Source organism: Chamaea fasciata, unplaced genomic scaffold, assembly GCF_029207755.1.
Source record: "Chamaea fasciata isolate MVZ Bird 193981 ecotype frontalis unplaced genomic scaffold, bChaFas1.0.hap1 SCAF_9, whole genome shotgun sequence".
Taxonomy (NCBI): domain Eukaryota; kingdom Metazoa; phylum Chordata; class Aves; order Passeriformes; family Sylviidae; genus Chamaea; species Chamaea fasciata.
Genome location: NW_027094094.1, coordinates 14011469 through 14028512, shown reverse-complemented (window position 1 = coordinate 14028512; position 17044 = coordinate 14011469). Strand labels below are relative to the sequence as shown.

Here is a 17044-nt window from a genome sequence, read left to right as displayed (position 1 = left end):
TGTGTGTCCCTGTCCCAGGACCACATGACTACTACACAGGTCTGTCCCTACTCCCCTTGACTGTCCCCTCCTCCCCATCCGCTCCCTTCCCCCATGCTCAGCCTCGTGGAGCTCTGTGCAACCCATTGTGAAAAGAGATCCCCGGCCTAATTCTGTGTCCCCCACAGTGTTGTCCTGCTCACCTCTCCAACACAAGAAGATGCAGGGTAGGCAGTGAGGGAAGAAGCGTGGGGTTTATTGAGGAAGGTCTCCATGCAGGGGTGGGGGGCTCCAGCAGGAACGTTGAGGCCGGGGCCACCCCACACACACATCATGACCGAGCCAAAAGGAGTCCCACAGGGCAGAGTCCTCCCTCCAGGTCCCCAGGAGAGAAATGCCAGCTCGGTTCAGCCCTGCACCCAGACGGGAATTCTTCTCCTCAGGGTGCTGGATATCACAGGAACCCTCCTATTTCCCCCTATCTGACCCTGGACCATGAACCTCCACACCTTGCAGCCAGGCCCAGGTGCCCCTCAAAGTCCCCTCTTACAGGCCAGGCTGAGAATTGGGGCGCTGGTGGCAGATGCATGCAGGACATGTGGGCAGGGGAGGACTCAGCAGTGTGAAAGGAAGGGTCCTTATGGAGCTGCTCCACTGGGCACCCTCCCTGCATTAGGGCAGGTCATGGGGCAGAGAAGCAGGGGGCTGCTGGCAGCTAGGTACAGGTAAACTCGGCCAGGACCGGGCAGGGAGCCTGCCTCACCTATGCCACAGCTCAGCCTCAACTGTGCCAGGCCATGAATGAGCCCAGGGCACATGGCACAGGGGCAGCATTGTGCCCAGCGCTGCATCTCCCTGCCCTGGACATTGGGCTGGAGAAATACCTGGGTCCAGCTGGGGATGGCAGCAGGTCATGCAGGGAGCAGAAGCAAGTGCCCAGTGTCATGGCAGTGAAGGATGCTGCTAGAGAGGGTGTAGTGCCAGATCGGGGAGGGGACCAGGGGAGCAGCAATGGGGCAGTGGGTGGGGCAGAGCTGGAGTGAATGCATGGCCCATCATGCAGAAGAAGCTGCACAGGTGCTCTGCCAGGCCCCCTGAATGGTGGACAAGCAGCAGCTGAGCCCACACCACAGCACCAAGAGCAGGGTGCCCCAAGGAGGGGGAGCAGCAAGAGCTGTCAGTGTCTGTGGGCATGGGGTGAAGTGTGCGTCCCTTGCTTAGCGCTGCCTGAGGCTTTGCCAGTCCCAGCGCTCCCCAGTGCATGGCAACAGGGACACTCCCAGCTGGGACTGCCCGGAGCTGGGCAAGCTCCTTTCGCTTGCGGCAGAGGCGGCTGCACCAAGCACATGGAGGGCTGTAGCAGCCCCTTGGCAAGTTTGGCTCAGTGGGAAGCACCTGGAATGCCCCAGCACCAGTCCCTGCCCACAGTGGGTCCGAGCAGGAGCAGACCCACTGCAGGGGACAAAGAGCAGATGGGGGTGGGTGGCCCCACTGGGTCTCCCCCTCCTGCTCTCCCTGGGCTCAGAAACGGGTGCTCTGGTAGTGCAGCCTGCGGAGGTCGGAGAGGCCACTGTCCCGGCAGTACGAGTCCCTGCAGGGACTCCCTGCCAGTCACCGGCCCCCTGCCCCGCCCCCACCGCCACCGCTGCTGCTGCTGGAGCTGCCGCTGCTGGAGCTGCCACTGCTGCACCGGTCCTCGTAGATGGAGATCTCAATCTGGGCCCTGCTAAGGATCATCGGCGAGATGTGCCAGCCTGATTTCCCAGCACCCACGCCCAGTCCCCCTTCACCCTTGCCATCCCCAAGCACCCCGCTGCCCAAAGGATACGACCCTCATACCACGCTCCAGGGGGTCAGTGAGCAGCAGCCCCCGTGGCGCATAGATCTTCTCATTCTGGTCCTGGATGTACTTGGAGATCTTCTTCAGGACCTGTCAGCACACGGAGGGACACTTAGGGCCTGCCAGCACTGCTGTCTGCTCTGGCCTCCAGGCCCATGTTGCCTGTGACATCCCTGAGCCATCCCTGTGCCCACTGCCAGCTGTGCCCATCCCTGAGCCCTCCCCTGCACCTCAGCACCTTCTCATAATGTGTCTCCATGCAGAGAAAGATGAAATAGGCAGTGGCACAGGCCAGGCACCCCTCGAGGTATGAGCTGCCCCCAATCTTCTCCGCCTCAGCGTAGAAGCCGTTTAGGGTTTTCACGGTTTCCTCAAAAAGTTGCCGCTCAATCTAGGACAGAAACCAGGGTGAAGAGGAGTCTGGCCAGGGACTGACTCCCTGCACCACCTTGTCCCCATTCGTGGGGGGACTTGGAAAGCACTTAACCCTCTCCTGTCTGCCCAGCTGATGCCTCATTTTGCAGGTCCCTGCCCACCTCCCACCCATACCAAGACCTGCTGAGCTACCAAGGCAGCTGTGATTTCATGCATCCAGCAGCACTGACTGGCCCAGGGCCACACAACACCCCGTAAGTCCCCACATCTTTAGACCCTTTTTCCCTCTGCGCCCCCATAGGACACTGCCATTGGGCACCCTCCCATCCTGACAATCTCTTAGACACCCTACCCGGCTCTCCAGCTCAGGGGGAAACTTTGTCTGGAACTGGCATGTGGTCCCATCACTGTAATCCCGCTGCACAAAGACCTTGGTGGCTAGGGACGCGCTGCGCCGCAGCTCCTGCAGGCTGTGCACCTGGGGGCAGAGGGTGAGATGGGGGGGCTGCAGCCAAGGGTGCTGGGCATCCTACTGGAGGGCTGGAGGCCTGGGGAGCAGCGCCATTCCCCTAGTGTCAGGGGCTGCAGGCTCACATTCCCCAGGGCAGGGAGTCCCTAGCACAGGCTGTGAGCACAGCTTGGCGCTGAAGGTGTGAGGCGAGGGGCAAGGGGAGGATGCTGCGGCAGCTCCCTGCTCAGAATGAGGGTGAGTGCGTGTGCTCTCATCCCGGGCTGGTGTCTGGTCTCACCCCCAGTGGTTCCTGCATGCACAAGCCAGTGGGCCACGGCCCGGGGAGGGGACAGCCCCCTGTCCCCAGCAGTGCCGCAGAACACAGCCAACCCAGCAGCTCCTAGGCGGGAGGATGGGAGTGAGCCGAGCAGGAGCAGGGACTGGGCAGCAGGGCTGCGACAATGGCACAGTGGGTGGGCAGGCTGCAGTGGGGCTTCTTCATGAAAAAGACCAGCAGTCTTGGCAGCAGGTGCTAAGCCCTGACTCCCCACAGGGTGTGAGAGCCCGTGCCAGCCCCCGAGCTCCATGCTGTGGGGCAGCTTTGTTGGCTGGAGAAGGGGATGGAGCCGCCAGGTTGTGCCAAGGGCGGGCAGCAGGCCCCTCCCTGTACTTCCCCTGGGTGACACGGGGCTACTGGCTGCTCTGTGCCCCACAGACCGTCTGACGCTGTCCTGCGTCCAACCCTCGGCATCCGGGAGTAGAACCCCCAGTCCCACAGCCCAACCCAGGCACGCTGCAGCCTTCACCAGAGGCACCCTGCCGGCACCCTGCACCCCCACACCCCTTCAGGCACCTCACCGGCCTTTCTGTGCCCGTGGAGCCCTCGCAGCCCCCAGCCCCACACTCCTCTCCCCACGGAGCCCAGCCCCACGCTGTTCTCCGGCTCCAGCGCATCCCATGCGGACGGACCCCTGTCCCTGCCGCGCCCAGGCGGCGGCCGGCGGCGGGCGGCGCAGGGCGGGCGAGCTCCGCCGCAGCCCGGCCCGGGGGTGCCGCCGCCGGGGTGTCCCCACCGTGCCGCCGCGCACCCACCTCCGTGGCCATGGCGCGGCGGGCGCCGGGCCGGGCTGTGCCGTGCCGGGGGGACCGGACCGCACCGGCGCCGTCTCCGGGGCCGTGCGGAGCCGCGCGGGGCCGGGCGCTGTCCGCGGTGCTGCCGAGCCGAGAGGCGGAGGCGGGCCCGGCCGCCCCGTGTGCGCAGCCGCCCGGTCCGCCTCGGCCCGCCCCGAGGCACCGGGGATGGGCGCCTGCCGCCGCCGGCACGGAGCCCCTGGGGGACGCGGCCCCGATGCTGCGGACGGCGGTACCGGCTGTCCCGGGGCTGGCCCCGGAGAGGGGCTGCGAGGGCGGGCTGCTGCTGTGCGTCCCGGGGCTCTGTCACGGCGAGTGCCGGAGCCCGGATATCTTTGGGATGCGGCTGTAGGTGCCTGAGGGGAAACCCGGCTGCCGAGGGTGTGCTGCCGGACGTAACAGAGGGTGTGAGCGGCCCTGAGGCTGACCCGGCAGGGATTTAGGGAGTCGACCGTGGGACTGGCACACCGCCGTGACAAGGGGCCTCATCTGAAGCTGTTTGTGTGCGAAGGAGTTGCAGCTGGTGCTGCGATCAGAGCGCGGGCAGACATCAAAGAGCCGAGCTAACGAATTCCCTGTTATCTCTGCCCATTGACAGCTCAATTTGAGCCGGAGAAATGCCAAACGGGGGGAACAGAGGCTCTCCCGAGAGGCGAAGAAGGGGGGCTCCCAGCTGGGGCTGCAGTGGGGCGAGGGATACGGTAGCTGGGCACAGGGCCCTCAGCAGGCAGGAGAGCAGCCAGCCCTTCCCTCAGCACCTGGGCCATGCTGGAGGCAGCGCAGGGCCCTGGCGGAACGTCCGCTGTGGCAGCGAACACGACTAACACACGTAGCTAACTCACAGCTACCACACAGCTAACACACAGCTAACAGCTAACACACAGAGATGACACACAACTAACACAGCTAACACAGAGATAACACAGCTAACACACAATTAATACACAACTAACACAGCTAACACACAGCTAACACACAGAGATAACACACAACTACCACAGCTAACACACAGAGATACCACACAACTAACACACAGAGGTAACACAGAGATAACACACAGCTAACACAGCTAACACAGAGCTAACACAGCTGACACCCAGAGCTAACACAGCTAACACGGAGATAACACAGCTAACACACAACTAACACACAGCTAATATAGCTGACACACACAGTTAACACAGCAAACAAAGCATAGCCAGCTGCCTGCAGCACAGGGGTAGTTCTATCTGACTCCTTCTCCCTGCTTTGAGCTCCAGCCCAGGCTTTGGTCAGAGCAAATAGAAGCAGGGCCTTGGGGTGGTTGATAGGCAGCCTCCTTTCTCTGGAGCATGGCAGGGTTTGTGGCCAAGGGACCAAAGGACACATGCAGTCAGGGACCCCAGTTGGAGGGTTCGTCTTCCCCTCAGACACAAAGCTATGGATCCCACAGCTTTTGGGGAAACCTGCTGCTCCCATGGTTCAGAGCAACCCTGCCAGCTCACACTCCAGAGCAGAGCTACACCCTGCCTTGACAGTGCCACAAAACCAAAGGAGACCCCTTGACAGGGTGGTGTGTGAAGTCGGCCATGCACCCAAACACATGCACACTGGCACAGGCACCCGTGCATGCACTCAGATGCCCACACCTTCCACGCAGCCCAGGCACACACCCAGGTGCCCATGCAATGTGCTCACACACCTAACCCTGTCCTCAGATGTCCCCAAACCTAGACCCTGCATCGCATCTTGTTCCCATGCTGGATGCCACTGCCACGTCAGTGCTCGCCTGCCCGCCTGGCAGGTCCTGCTGGTTGCCATGGCAATACTGTGCCTGCCAGGAGATGAAGTTTGCTCTCCTATGCTGCAGTGAGGGGCCAAGAGCAGCCAGGGGGATCAGCTCTCCCTGCTACCCCAGGCTCTGCCCATCATCCCACATCCTGTAGTGTTGCCCCAGGGGTGTCTCCTCTAGCTACATCAACCCAGCTCAAGCAAAGGACTTTCAGTTCTGGGCTCCATGTGCCTCACAGGGTCTGCACCTACTGTCTGCATGTGTCAAGGAGTATCCTTGGGTGGGACACCACCCCACCATAGGGAGCTGCCTTCTGCAAACCGTACTGCCCAGGACCAAGACTTGTCCAGTGGCAGGCAGGACACGGACCTGTCCCAAAGCACTACTCATCACCACACAGACCCCAGCCCTGCCTGTATTGCCTGCAGACCCCGGTATCTCCAGAGCCCACTGGGATCTGCCAGCTCCCCCGTGCAGAGTGTGGCATCATGGGCTTTCCAGTTTTAGCCAGAGCAGGGATAGATCCAGCTGGTTTCCATGCAGAAGGAACAGGCTGGTGCTATTTCATGCCACGCCATGCTATGGCTTCCAGCAGGGCAGGACAGAGCTGGAGGGGGGCTGGCATAGCCAATGGAATCCCAGGCAGTAGGAGCAGAGACAGCAGGGGCTCGGGGCAGCCTCAATGTGCTGCATGGCCCTGCTGCCTTCCCCAGACCACTGCACTGTGAGGGGTCCTGCCAGGGTTCTGACCCTTCTGCTCCATCTGCTCAGCACAAAGGGGCAATTTTTCAGACTGCCCTGCAGCAGGAATAGGCATGGCTGGTGCCAGAGCTGCCTTTACTCCCCTGCCTGGCTCTTCCCTTGCACCTGGAGTGAGGCAGCTCTGACTTGTCTTGCCGACAGACCCCACAGATCCCCCCTTGCCCCCAGCCCCATAGCACAGACATGGGACACACTTGGTACCCCTGTGGCCAGTCCTCAACAGACAATGTGCCTGTACCCGTCACAACACAGCAGGCATGGCCCAGCAGTGCCCCTGCTCCAACCCCTGCACTTGACTTCCAGACCAGGACCAGGGGCTGTCCCTAGCATGTCTCTGGATGCTTGGTGTTGCACCTCATCCCAGCATCTCAACCCTCCCTGCAGTACAAGGATGACCGGGGCCATGGAGGACAGCTGGAGCCCTGCAACCAGCCTGGGATCAACCCCTGGGGCTCCATCCTGCACCCAATGCCTGCTGAACCCCTCTTCAGCCTGACAGAGCTGTCAGCAGCTCCAGCTCTGCTTCAAAGGGGCCACAGAAGGGCATGGCAGCTGTTTCTCCTAGCACTGGATGTGCTTTCAGTAATAGTGGGGAGCATGAGCTCACCATCCTAGTGAGGACAACAGTGACATTTGGGAGGCACAAACACAGCGTGATTAGCTGATAACCTTTCCTGAGAGATCCCAGGTGTGTGCACCTGGAAGGGAAAAGGGAGGGGGATGAGGCCCTCACACTGTGAGCTGCTGGAGAACAGCTCCAAATGCCCCAGCCTGCCCCTTCATACAGGACACGGACAGTGCCCCAAACTGGAGCCAACTGACCCTACAGACTGGGCACCATGAGTGTGGGCACCCCTCTGTGGCACGTGTGGTCCAGCTGTGTCCATCTGAAGGGGTGATTTTAGGACCCCCATTGCATTGGGAGCCCCCACAGAGGGTGGGGCCAGCCCCCCAGCACATCCCACAGGAGCCCACTGGCGCTGGGAGACACAGCATCCTCCTGCACACAGGCAGGCAGAGGAGGAGGTGGTTTCAGAGCAAGGTGCCACAGTCTGCCATTAGCAAAGGTGCCAGCTGGGAGCAGGGACTGTGCGAGGATTGCTCCCACACCGCGGATGGGGCTGCGGTCGGAATAGACGTGGTGGGGCAGGGAGGGACAAACAGCACTGCAAAGAAGGTCCCCAGGCACAGTGCCACGCTATGAGGGAAAGGGACTCGTCCTCAGAGGGTCAGCACATGTGCCATGCCCCCTCCCTGCCCTGCTGAGTAGGACTAAATGGCGGGGGCCAGGATCGGGGTGTCCGGCAGCGAACAGGGAGGGTCTGTGTGCAAGCTGGCAGGAACTGGGCAGGGCCAGGAGGTGCTGGGTGGGGGCTGGGAGGGCGCTAGGGCAGTCTCGTCTCCGCAGCTGGGCCGGGAGCGCTGCCAGCACATTCCTGGAGCTGCCGGGTAGCGGGTGTGTGTGTGTGGGCGCAGGGCAAGTGCATGGCAATTGCTGACCCTCCCCGCTGCCCTCCCCGATGGTCCCACATTACCCCCGGGCAACCTCGACCCCACGGTGTCCCCGTCATGGCCCAACCTCCCGCGGCCACTTCCAGGCGGGAGCCCCACGGAGCCGTGTTGCCAGCCCAGCATTGCCCCCAGCCAGGGTGCTCTCTCCTGGGAGCTGCTGGATGCCATGGGACCGTGTCCCTGCACGGACAGGCCCAGCGTGCCGTCCCCTCCTGGGACTCTGCCTGGCCAGCCCCGGTGCGCTATCCTTTCCCAAAGGCCCCTGCTCAACAATGGGTGCAGCCCATGCCCGGCCCTGTCACAGCCTAGGAAGCAGTACGAGACTGGGACAGGAAGGATGAGAGGATGGGGAAAGAGGAGGATGGGAGGGAGCCCACTCAGCCCACCCACCCAGGCCTAGGGGGATGCATCTCTACTGACAGAAACAAGGTCGGTAGGACCAAAGCTGCGGCAAGAGGGTGGGTGGGGACACAAGGATGGAAGGAGGCGACCGGGTCCCTGCTCATCTTCTCGTTTCCTGGGAGCCTCCTGCTTCCCTGGCTCGGGTCTGCTCTGTGCTACAACCAGGCACGGGTCCTCCACAGGGAAGGTCCGGAGTGTCAAGGGAGCTCCCCCAGGGGATGTGCTCTTACCATGCCACCCTGGCTGGCTGTCTCCGAGGTCCCCACCGCAGAGGGGGCAGCCCCCATGGCCCCGCTTCCGCTCTCGCTGCTCTGACAAGTGGCACAGGCAGTGACACAAGCGGTGGCACAGCCAGCTTTCTGGAGTGACAGGAACAAGTGTCAGTCTCACAGACAGCTGCATGTGTGCAGAACGGGGATGTGGGCACTGGAGCAGCCTGCGCAGACAAGACGCAGGGAAGGTTGCCAGCTACAGCTGTCGGGTCCATCCTCTTCTCCGGGGTATGGCCAGATCAGCCTGAGACATCCTGGGTGGGAAAGGGTTAAGGAAGCAAAGCGAGTGCAGCAGAGACCCCCCAGAGCAGAGGCACAGTCTCAGCTCAGACGTAAGGCTGCCAGGACACCCCACCGGGGGGAGCAGGGGCAGACACGGCCCTCGTGGGGCCAGCCCTGCTCCCTGCAGCATGGCCAGGAGGTGACTCAGGGCTCTAATGAAGGCGTCATGACAGATGAAGGGAGTGGGGAAGCTGGCAGGGAGACCCTTGCTCAGCCCCACCAGCCCCCTCACCTTCATCTGGTGCGATGCCAGCTGGCACAGAGTGCTCAGCACCCCCAACACCTTCCTGGGAAGAACTGGGGATGTAGACGCCAGACTGGGCTGTGGGATGGGGCAGGCTGAGAGCCAGAAGCTGGTCCATGGTCAAGAGCAGGACAGTACTGGCAGTGCCACGGGAAGAGCCCGGGGACATGGCACACCTGCCGCTGTGCTCAACATCCTCACGTTGGCAGCTCCACCCTGCACCCCCAGCCTCCCTCTGCCTCTGTTCCCAGGCCTCACCAGCCCCTTCCCAGCCCAGCTCCCACGGCAATTACACCCTGCCCAAGCCCATCCATCACGGATTAGCTATTTTCTATCAGCATTTATCTCCAGACAATCTTACTCCTGCCGTGACAGCCTGATGCCTCGATCACCCTCCCTCCTGCTACCGGGCAGTCCTGATAACAGGCTGCTGTATCTTATCGGGCTCCCCGGCAGTTACACATTAATGGTGCCATCTCCGGGGCTTGGCTGGGGTGGGATGAACCCAGCCCACACTCGGGCTGGAAGCAAGCATCACTGGGTGATGCAGTGATGGGTGCTGAGCACAGAGGGTATGGGCAGGGCAGGCAGGCTACAGGGAAGGGCAGGTTGTGCAGCTGAGGTTCCCCAGCATTGCCCCAAAGCTGGTGGACCCCACCAGGGCTGGGGGGACAGTCCCTGCCCCCAGCTCAGGGCAAAGAGCAGCTGCTATCACTGCCTGCACTGGACTGTTTGCTCTATCGCCCATTAACAGAGCTGCCTTATCCAGTGGGCAGGGGCCAGCAGCAGCCCAAAGCCCGTTGGCCAGGCAGGGGCATCGATCATGGGAAAGGGAGGGGTGCCCCAGATAACCCCTGCAGACAAATGGGTTTCTAATGGGGTCTTAGGCCTTGCACCCCCCATCTCCAAGGGAATGGGAGAATGTAATCTGGGCAGGACCCTCACATCACTTGGACTCTAGCTTTGCCCACAACCTGAGCACTGGCAGAGCCTGGGTGCAAGCCCTTTGCTGGAAGGTGTAATCCCAGATATGCCTGTGCCAGCAGACCGTGGACTGCCCAAGATGCATGCTGGCAGAACCATCCATGAGGAGTAAGGACCCCATGCCCATGGCATCGCCTCTTTGATGTGACACCTGGGTACAGCAGCCCTCCCAGGGCTGCAGCATGAAGTATCTGGGGTGTCCTCCTCCTTAAACCCCAGCACCCCAAGCATATTGTCTTGGGAGAAAAGAGTGGGGAGTGCGTGGCACAGGGTAGGAACTAGGGTCCCCTGCCCCATGACACAGCACATCTCTGGGGTGCCAGGTGGGATGGGGGCAGCGGGACTGGTGATTAACGGGGTCAACTCGCGGCCACAAGGCATCGCCATAGGACAGGCGAGCCAGCCCTTCTAGAAAGCATCACCCTAGGGGCACACAGAGCCAGGGTGGGCTGGGGGGATGCACGCAGGGCGGCTCCCTGGGAGGGCGAGGGGCATGGAGCACCATGTGCCGGGGAGGGGAAGGAGGGAGGTGGCAGCGATGTGGGCAGACTAGGGGGAGCCGGGGGCCAGCCCCGGGGGGCCCGGCAGGCAGAGCAGATTGGCTGCCGGCGAGGTCTCCAACCTCCTTAGAAAGGGCAGCGAGCGTGGGAGGCGCTAAGGGAGCAGGCAGGGTGCCGAGCCACGCTCCCGTCCCGCTCGGCAGCCGCGGCCGGCAGCGGCAGGCGGGCAGCGGCGATGCCGCAGGCGGGCAGCCACCCGTGGTCCCGGGGCACGGCGCTGCTGGCCCTGGCGCTGGCGCTGGCAGGGTCCCTGGGCGGCGGGCAGCACTACGACTACTACGGGTGGCAGCCTGAGAGCCTGCCCCACGGGCGCTTCTACGGGCGGGAGCCGCAGTGCCTCGACATCCCGCCCGACATGCAGCTCTGCCGCGACGTGGGCTACAAGCGCATGCGGCTGCCCAACCTGCTGGAGCACGAGACCATGGCCGAAGCCAAGCAGCAGGCTGGCAGCTGGGTGCCCCTGCTCGCCAAGCAGTGCCACACCGACACCCAGCTCTTCCTCTGCTCCCTCTTCGCCCCTGTGTGCCTTGACCGGCCCGTCTACCCGTGCCGCTCCCTCTGCGAGGTGGTACGTGACTCCTGTGCCCCTGTCATGGAGTCCTACGGCTTCCCCTGGCCTGAGATGCTGCACTGTGGCAAGTTCCCCTCCGACCACGAGCTCTGCATTGCCGTCCAGTTTGGGAACAGCAAAGCCACGCCGCCACCAGGTAAGTGGGAAGGGTGCTGTAATGGGATGGGAATGCACGTGGAGCCCCTGCACAGCCATCCCTTCAGCCCTCAAAGCATAGGACACTGATGTTGGCCAAGGACTTTCTGTCTGCAACAGGGCAGGAGTGGGCACAGTATCAGCTGTGTCTGGGCAGCACTCATTGTCTAGGGGCACTGGACTCCCAGCTGCCGGCACAGAACTGTCACGGAATACGGAAGAACATGGGATGAGGTGGGAGCCACTGGCGGATCCACCCCAGTGCTATGTCCCTCTCCTCCCACTAGGCCTCATGTCAGCAGCAAGAGAGCATGCTGCACCTGCGGGTGTCCACCCCACACTGCTGCTGCAGGGTGCTGTGCCCTCAGGCAGGAGAGAGGATATCACCCAAAGGCAGCCTAGGGTCAGGATCAGGGCTGGAACAGCCTTTCGGTTGGCGCCAGCCTTACTGTTGCTGTGCTTCAAAGTGCCAGCATCTGATGGTAAGGTGTCCCCGTATCTCTTCCCCTCCTGGGGACGACCCTGGACAGCAAGGTGCTCCGTGCCTCCCCGCGTTACCGCAGTACAGCTCCCTAGGGGGCAGAGGAGCTGCTGGCGATCTCCCAAGCATGTCCCCGAGGAGCTGGCCCAGGGGACAAGTGCCAGGAGCAGGAAGCTGTTGACAGTAACTGGTCTCTCACTGCAGTGTCCAAGATCTGCACCCAGTGTGAGATGGAGCACAAGGCGGATGGCATGATGGAGCAGATGTGCTCCAGTGACTTTGGTGAGTGCTGGGGTCTCCTTCCCAGCCCCCCTGGACAAGGGTCTGTCTCCCCTAGGTCTGACAGCTGGGGTGGGAGTTGGCCAGAGGGTGGGGTTTTATGGGGACAGCCCCATGGGAGACCCCTGAGCCATTCCCTTGGACCCTTCATGCATGGGATGGGTGCACCACAGAAGGCATTGGTGGGGGATAGGCAGAATGAGACATTTGGGAGGGTCGCTGGGGGCCTCTGCTGGACCCCTCCCCAACTACCCCTTTCCCCTCCCCACACAGTAACCTCCCCAAAGACCCAACCCAGGGATGGGCTGCACCCTGTCCTGCACAGGTGCGTGGCCTAGACCCTCCCCTCCCCAGCACCCCAGCAGTGCTCCCTTCCCCTGACCATGCCCCATGGCTGCCCCACACAGTGGTGAAAATGCGCATCAAGGAGATGACGGAGGAGAACGGGGAGCGGCGGCTGGTGGCTGCTCAGAAGAAGAAGGTGCTGAAACTGGGCCCACTGAAGCGCAAGGACACCAAGAAGATGGTGCTGCACATGAGGAACGCGGGTGCCTGCCCCTGCCCCCAGCTTGACAGCCTCAGTGGCAGCTTCCTGGTCATGGGCCGCAAGGTGGGTGGCCGCCTGCTCCTCCTGGCCATCTACCCCTGGCAGAAGCACAACAAGGAGATGAAGTTTGCAGTCAAGTTCATGTTCTCCTACCCCTGCCCGCTCTACCACCCCCTGCTCTATGGGGCTGGGCAGCACTAGGGCTTTGCCCACCCTGCCCTTCCCCAGAACTCCTGCACTGGCCCAGCATCCCATCCCTGGCCTCCCTGGCTGCACCCCAGGACCTCAGCTCTATTCACTTCAACTCCTTGGTTGTGCCCCAGAATGCAGCTCTGCATCTGCAGGATTCCCTGCTGTGTTTGTGGGAGCCCTGACTCACAGCCAGGACCTTTGCCTCCTCCTGAGAGCTCTGTTCTGCTCCAAGGACCCCCACCCCTGCCCAGGAGCTTAGTCTGGACCCAGGACTCTTGTTCTGCATGCTTGTGAGCCCTGGTCTTCACCGGAGACCCTTGTCTGCTCACAGGTTCCCCACCCATAAGCCCAGAGACCTTTGCTTTCATTTAGGATCCCTGCTTGGCCCTTTTGGCTGCCGGGGACCCCTACCCTGCACCCATGTCCTTTGCCCAGCTCCTTCGTGATACACTGCAGACCCTCAGCCCCCCCAATCCCTATTCCAGCCCACCAACACATCCCATGCTCTCACCTGGAGCTCACATCCAGCCCTGGATTATCTCACCTTCACAGCGACCCAGCCCAGCCCAGGCAGGTCCCTCTTGTCCCTCTGTTCCCACAGACCTACCCCCTCAAAACTAAGTGCCCAGAGCAGCACAAACCCTTCCTGGGCTCCCCCACTCCCCATACCACATGGCTCAGTGCGTGAGAGAGGCCCACCTCTAAGTGCCCCAGACCAGCCCTGCTGTATCCCTTGCACACATCCCTGCTGTGACCCAGCCCATGCACCCCTTGCCCATCAACACCACAGTAAATTATTCCACCTCAGAGAAGTCTGTGTGTGACTCACTGCAGTTCATGTGAGAGCCCCCTGGAGCTCCCTCAGGGATGCCAGAAGAATGGGAGGGAGTCCTAGTCCTGCCCACTGAGTGAGCCAGCCTGAGGGAGGGGGGTCACCTCAGGATCTGGCTCTAGCCCCACTCCAGGTGCCATGCCCAAAGCCTCAACCTGGGCAGTCCAGCCAAGCCAAGGGATGCGGTTCCTAGTGGTCACAGGCATCCCTGGAGACTCAGGCACCCCAGGGAGCCTGCGAGGGCATCGAGATGAGTAGGATGGGGGGAACAGGGCCATCACTGCTGCTGGAGCCTCACAGCTGGGTTTGGCAGTGGTTTGCCTGGGAAGTTTCTTCCTTCATCACCCCTGGAAGGAAGTGATGAAATCCATGGTCTGGGAGCTCACAGCACTTGTGAGAAGCCTGGCACTGAGCATCAGAGAGGGCAGATACTGGATCAGGCAGCCTCCAACCCTTGTCCTCCCCACATCCTATCATCTGAAAGTCCTCTCTGCAGTTCCCCGCCAGCCCTGCTTGGCTGTCAGACCTCCCATGCCACAATCTCCAGCCTCCTCCAAAATGATTCCTAGAGCCACCCACCTGCACTAGCCACGACCCTCCCTAGCCAGCTGGGACTGGGGGGCAGCCTGAAAACCAGTCATGTTTACCCAATGCATACTTGTATCCACCGGTCCCAGAGGGTGAGGGGAGCCCGAGGTTGGCAGCCCGGGTATTTACCCAGTGCTTGGCTGCCTGACACTGTGTCTTCTCCTCGGAGCTGGCCCGGCCTCAGGGACAAGAAGGCAATTGAGGCTCCAGGATGTCTGCACCCACCCTCTTCTTGCTGACAAGAGCACTGTGCACCCGCCCTGCTCTGGGGTGACCTCTTCTCCCTCTGCCCTCCTCAGGCATGGCCTTGGCTCCCCTGGTCAGCCTCCAGAACCCCAAATCTCCTGCTCTGGCCAGGGAGAGATGTCTGTGCCCCCTGCCCCACAGCCAGCCAGGAACATGGGGTAGCCAGCCCCTGCCCCAGCCTCGCAGCAAAAGTGGGCATTCCTCCCTGGCTATTCGGAAAAAAAATGGGGAAAAAATTCAAATATTATTAGAAAGTATGTTCAGAGCTTGACTCCTGAGCACACTTCCACAGGAATAAACACTGTCAATTACAACATTTTATTGCAAAACTTAAAAAGCAAAAATAAAACCCCATCTCCCACAGCCTAAGTTTTTCTGTAGCCCTCTGTATTCTGTGTCATTAGCACCTTCCCAGAGTGTTCAGACATACATAGTCATACTGCACATTGCTCCAAGTGTTTTCTCTAGAAAAAAAAAAGAGCTCCTCTGCCTCCCACTGTCAGCTGTCTAAGCAAGGTGACCCCTCACAGCCCAGTAAAAATCTCATTGCAGACACCCTCACAAACACACCCACAGCTCTTGGAGTGCTACACAGCCCCCTCCCCAATATTACAGCTGCTCCACTTCCCCCACTAACTCCTGAGCCCTCTGCACACCCGTCCCCTGCACGGCCAGCACAAGGCAGACACCCTCATCATCAAATGCCAAGTCCAGCTCTTCTCCAAATTTCCATGTGAAGGAGTTTACGGGCCCACAGCCAAGAGAAGTGTTTAGGCTGCCTGCTCCATAGGAGGTCCCACAGTGGTGGGATGTACAGCCTGCAGCAAGGGGGGCCCAGGCTGAACCTCCGCTCCACAGTCGTGTTGTCAGCCATCGACTCCAGGCGTCTGCTCTGCACAGAAAAGGAGCCAGCACCAAACGACACACCAACTGTCAGCCTTTAGGTGACCTCTAGGGACAAGCAGCACATGGAACCCGGTGTCTGTGCCAATACGCAGATGAAAAAGGTCCATTTTAGCACATCTGCAATTACAATTCAAAACAACCACAGTGGAACCCGAGGCGGGAGATGACGGACGAGGCTGCCGAGAAAAAGGAGGCGGGCCCAGCCGAGCCGGGACCCGAGAGACGCAATCCACGAAGCCCCGAACGGAGCAACAGCCCGCAGCGCAAGGCGATTCAAGCAGCGAATGCCCAAAGTAGCGAAAGGCTGCGCCTGCAGGCGGCCGCGGGACGTCCCCAAATGCACAGACACGAAGCGGAGGCGGAGCGGGAGGCGAGCGGGGAGCGCCCGGGGCCGCGGGGGGCGCGGAAAGCACAGAAACAAACAGGGAAACAGAGAAACAAAGCACAGAAACAAACACAGAATCCATGCACAGAAACAATCAGAAATAGACAGGGAAACAAACACAGAAACAACCAGAGCTGCCGGGAAGGCGGCGCTAGGGGGCAGCAGCGAGCACGGAGAGAAAAATGCACTGCGGCCAGTGAGGCGGGGCGGGGAGACAGCGGAGGAGCCGCGCCCCGCAAGAGCCGCGCCGCACCGCGAAGTATGAAAACACACGGCGCGGCGCGGAGTATGAAAATGCGCACCGCACCGCGAAATGTGAGAATACGCGCCGCGGAGCGTATACGCGCCAAAGTGCGCACGAGGGAGGAGGCGCGGCCGCGGGGGAGCGTCCAGACTGGGAGTTTCAAAAAGGGCTTAAAGACGGGAAATCCCTGAGCCACCAATTTCGGCTGACCAAAAAGCGATCAGACGGCTGTGGGCGCTTCTATTGCGCAAACGGGGGATCGATCGAACGGGAGAAAAGGAAACTGCCAAGTTTATTACTACGGCGTAGAGAACAACACAGGAGTACATGTACAAAATGCCTTTTCCATCGAAAGGCGGGACGACTTGCGGCAGTTTTTGTGGGCAGCGGCAAGGGGGGAAGATACGGTAGCCACAAAATCGTTACCGACATGGTCTTTTATTAGATCTTCCTTACAAAAATTACAATCTGCTGAAGGCACGGCAGCGGCTGCGGGAACCGCCCCCCGGCCCCCCGCGGGCTCCAGAGACCTCTGGGTCAGTACCTCCCGTGTCTGCAGGTCCCTTTCTGTTCCCTCTACCCACGAACCATGAAAAGGCTTCATTTGAATTCCGTTTTTCATCTTGAAAAGACTATTAAAAATGTTATATCCACTTGGAAACTGCTTTCAATCCAAGCCATTAAAAAAAAAAAAAAAAAAAAATCCGGGAGGCGGGATCTGTGTGCGTGCGCCTGTGTCCAGTGGTTCCGGCGGGACACAGTGTCCCCGGGCGGCGATGCGGGGTGGCCTCTCCCGCTGCCCGGGAAGCCGCGGCGGCTCCGCGCGGGTGAGTTTGATCCTGCAGAAAGCCCCGAGCCCCGGGCACGATTCGGTTCGCAGCTCCATGCGGAACGCGCCAGCTCTGCAGGCGGCAGCAAGCGGAGCCCGTTTCCTGCTCCCAACTTCTCCCCCCAGCTGACGCGTCCAATCCGTTCCCTGCCGGGCTCTGCGCGGCCTTTCCAACTGCCCCGGCGGCTCTGCCGGGCCCGGCTCCGCATCGGCGGCCCCGCTCCGCGGAGCTCCGCCCGCTCCG

At 61.4% G+C, this 17044-nt stretch overlaps 2 protein-coding genes across 3 annotated transcripts; one reads left to right on the top strand and one right to left on the bottom strand.

Annotated features, from left to right (window-relative positions):
- Positions 1 to 217: 217 nt before the first annotated feature.
- On the bottom strand, positions 218 to 8605 carry GOLGA7B (golgin A7 family member B). Of its 2 annotated transcripts, none has more exons than XM_066191117.1 (5): positions 8454 to 8605; positions 2547 to 2672; positions 2058 to 2210; positions 1808 to 1909; positions 218 to 1695 (listed from the first exon to the last, which is right to left on the bottom strand). In XM_066191117.1, exons 1-5 carry the CDS (start codon positions 8508 to 8510, stop codon positions 1591 to 1593), a joined length of 543 nt encoding a protein of 180 aa, XP_066047214.1. In that variant the 5' UTR covers positions 8511 to 8605; the 3' UTR covers positions 218 to 1590. The 2 variants fall into 2 exon arrangements, with proteins under 2 accessions (XP_066047214.1, XP_066047215.1); XM_066191118.1 differs by lacking the exon at positions 8454 to 8605 and adding an exon at positions 3738 to 3771.
- A 2075-nt stretch (positions 8606 to 10680) lies between these two features.
- Positions 10681 to 13582, top strand: SFRP5 (secreted frizzled related protein 5). Its single transcript, XM_066191108.1, has 3 exons — positions 10681 to 11272; positions 11957 to 12034; positions 12439 to 13582. The coding sequence occupies exons 1-3, from the start codon at positions 10741 to 10743 to the stop codon at positions 12777 to 12779; spliced, it is 951 nt and encodes a 316-aa protein (XP_066047205.1). The 5' UTR covers positions 10681 to 10740; the 3' UTR covers positions 12780 to 13582.
- The last annotated feature ends 3462 nt before the right edge of the window (positions 13583 to 17044 follow it).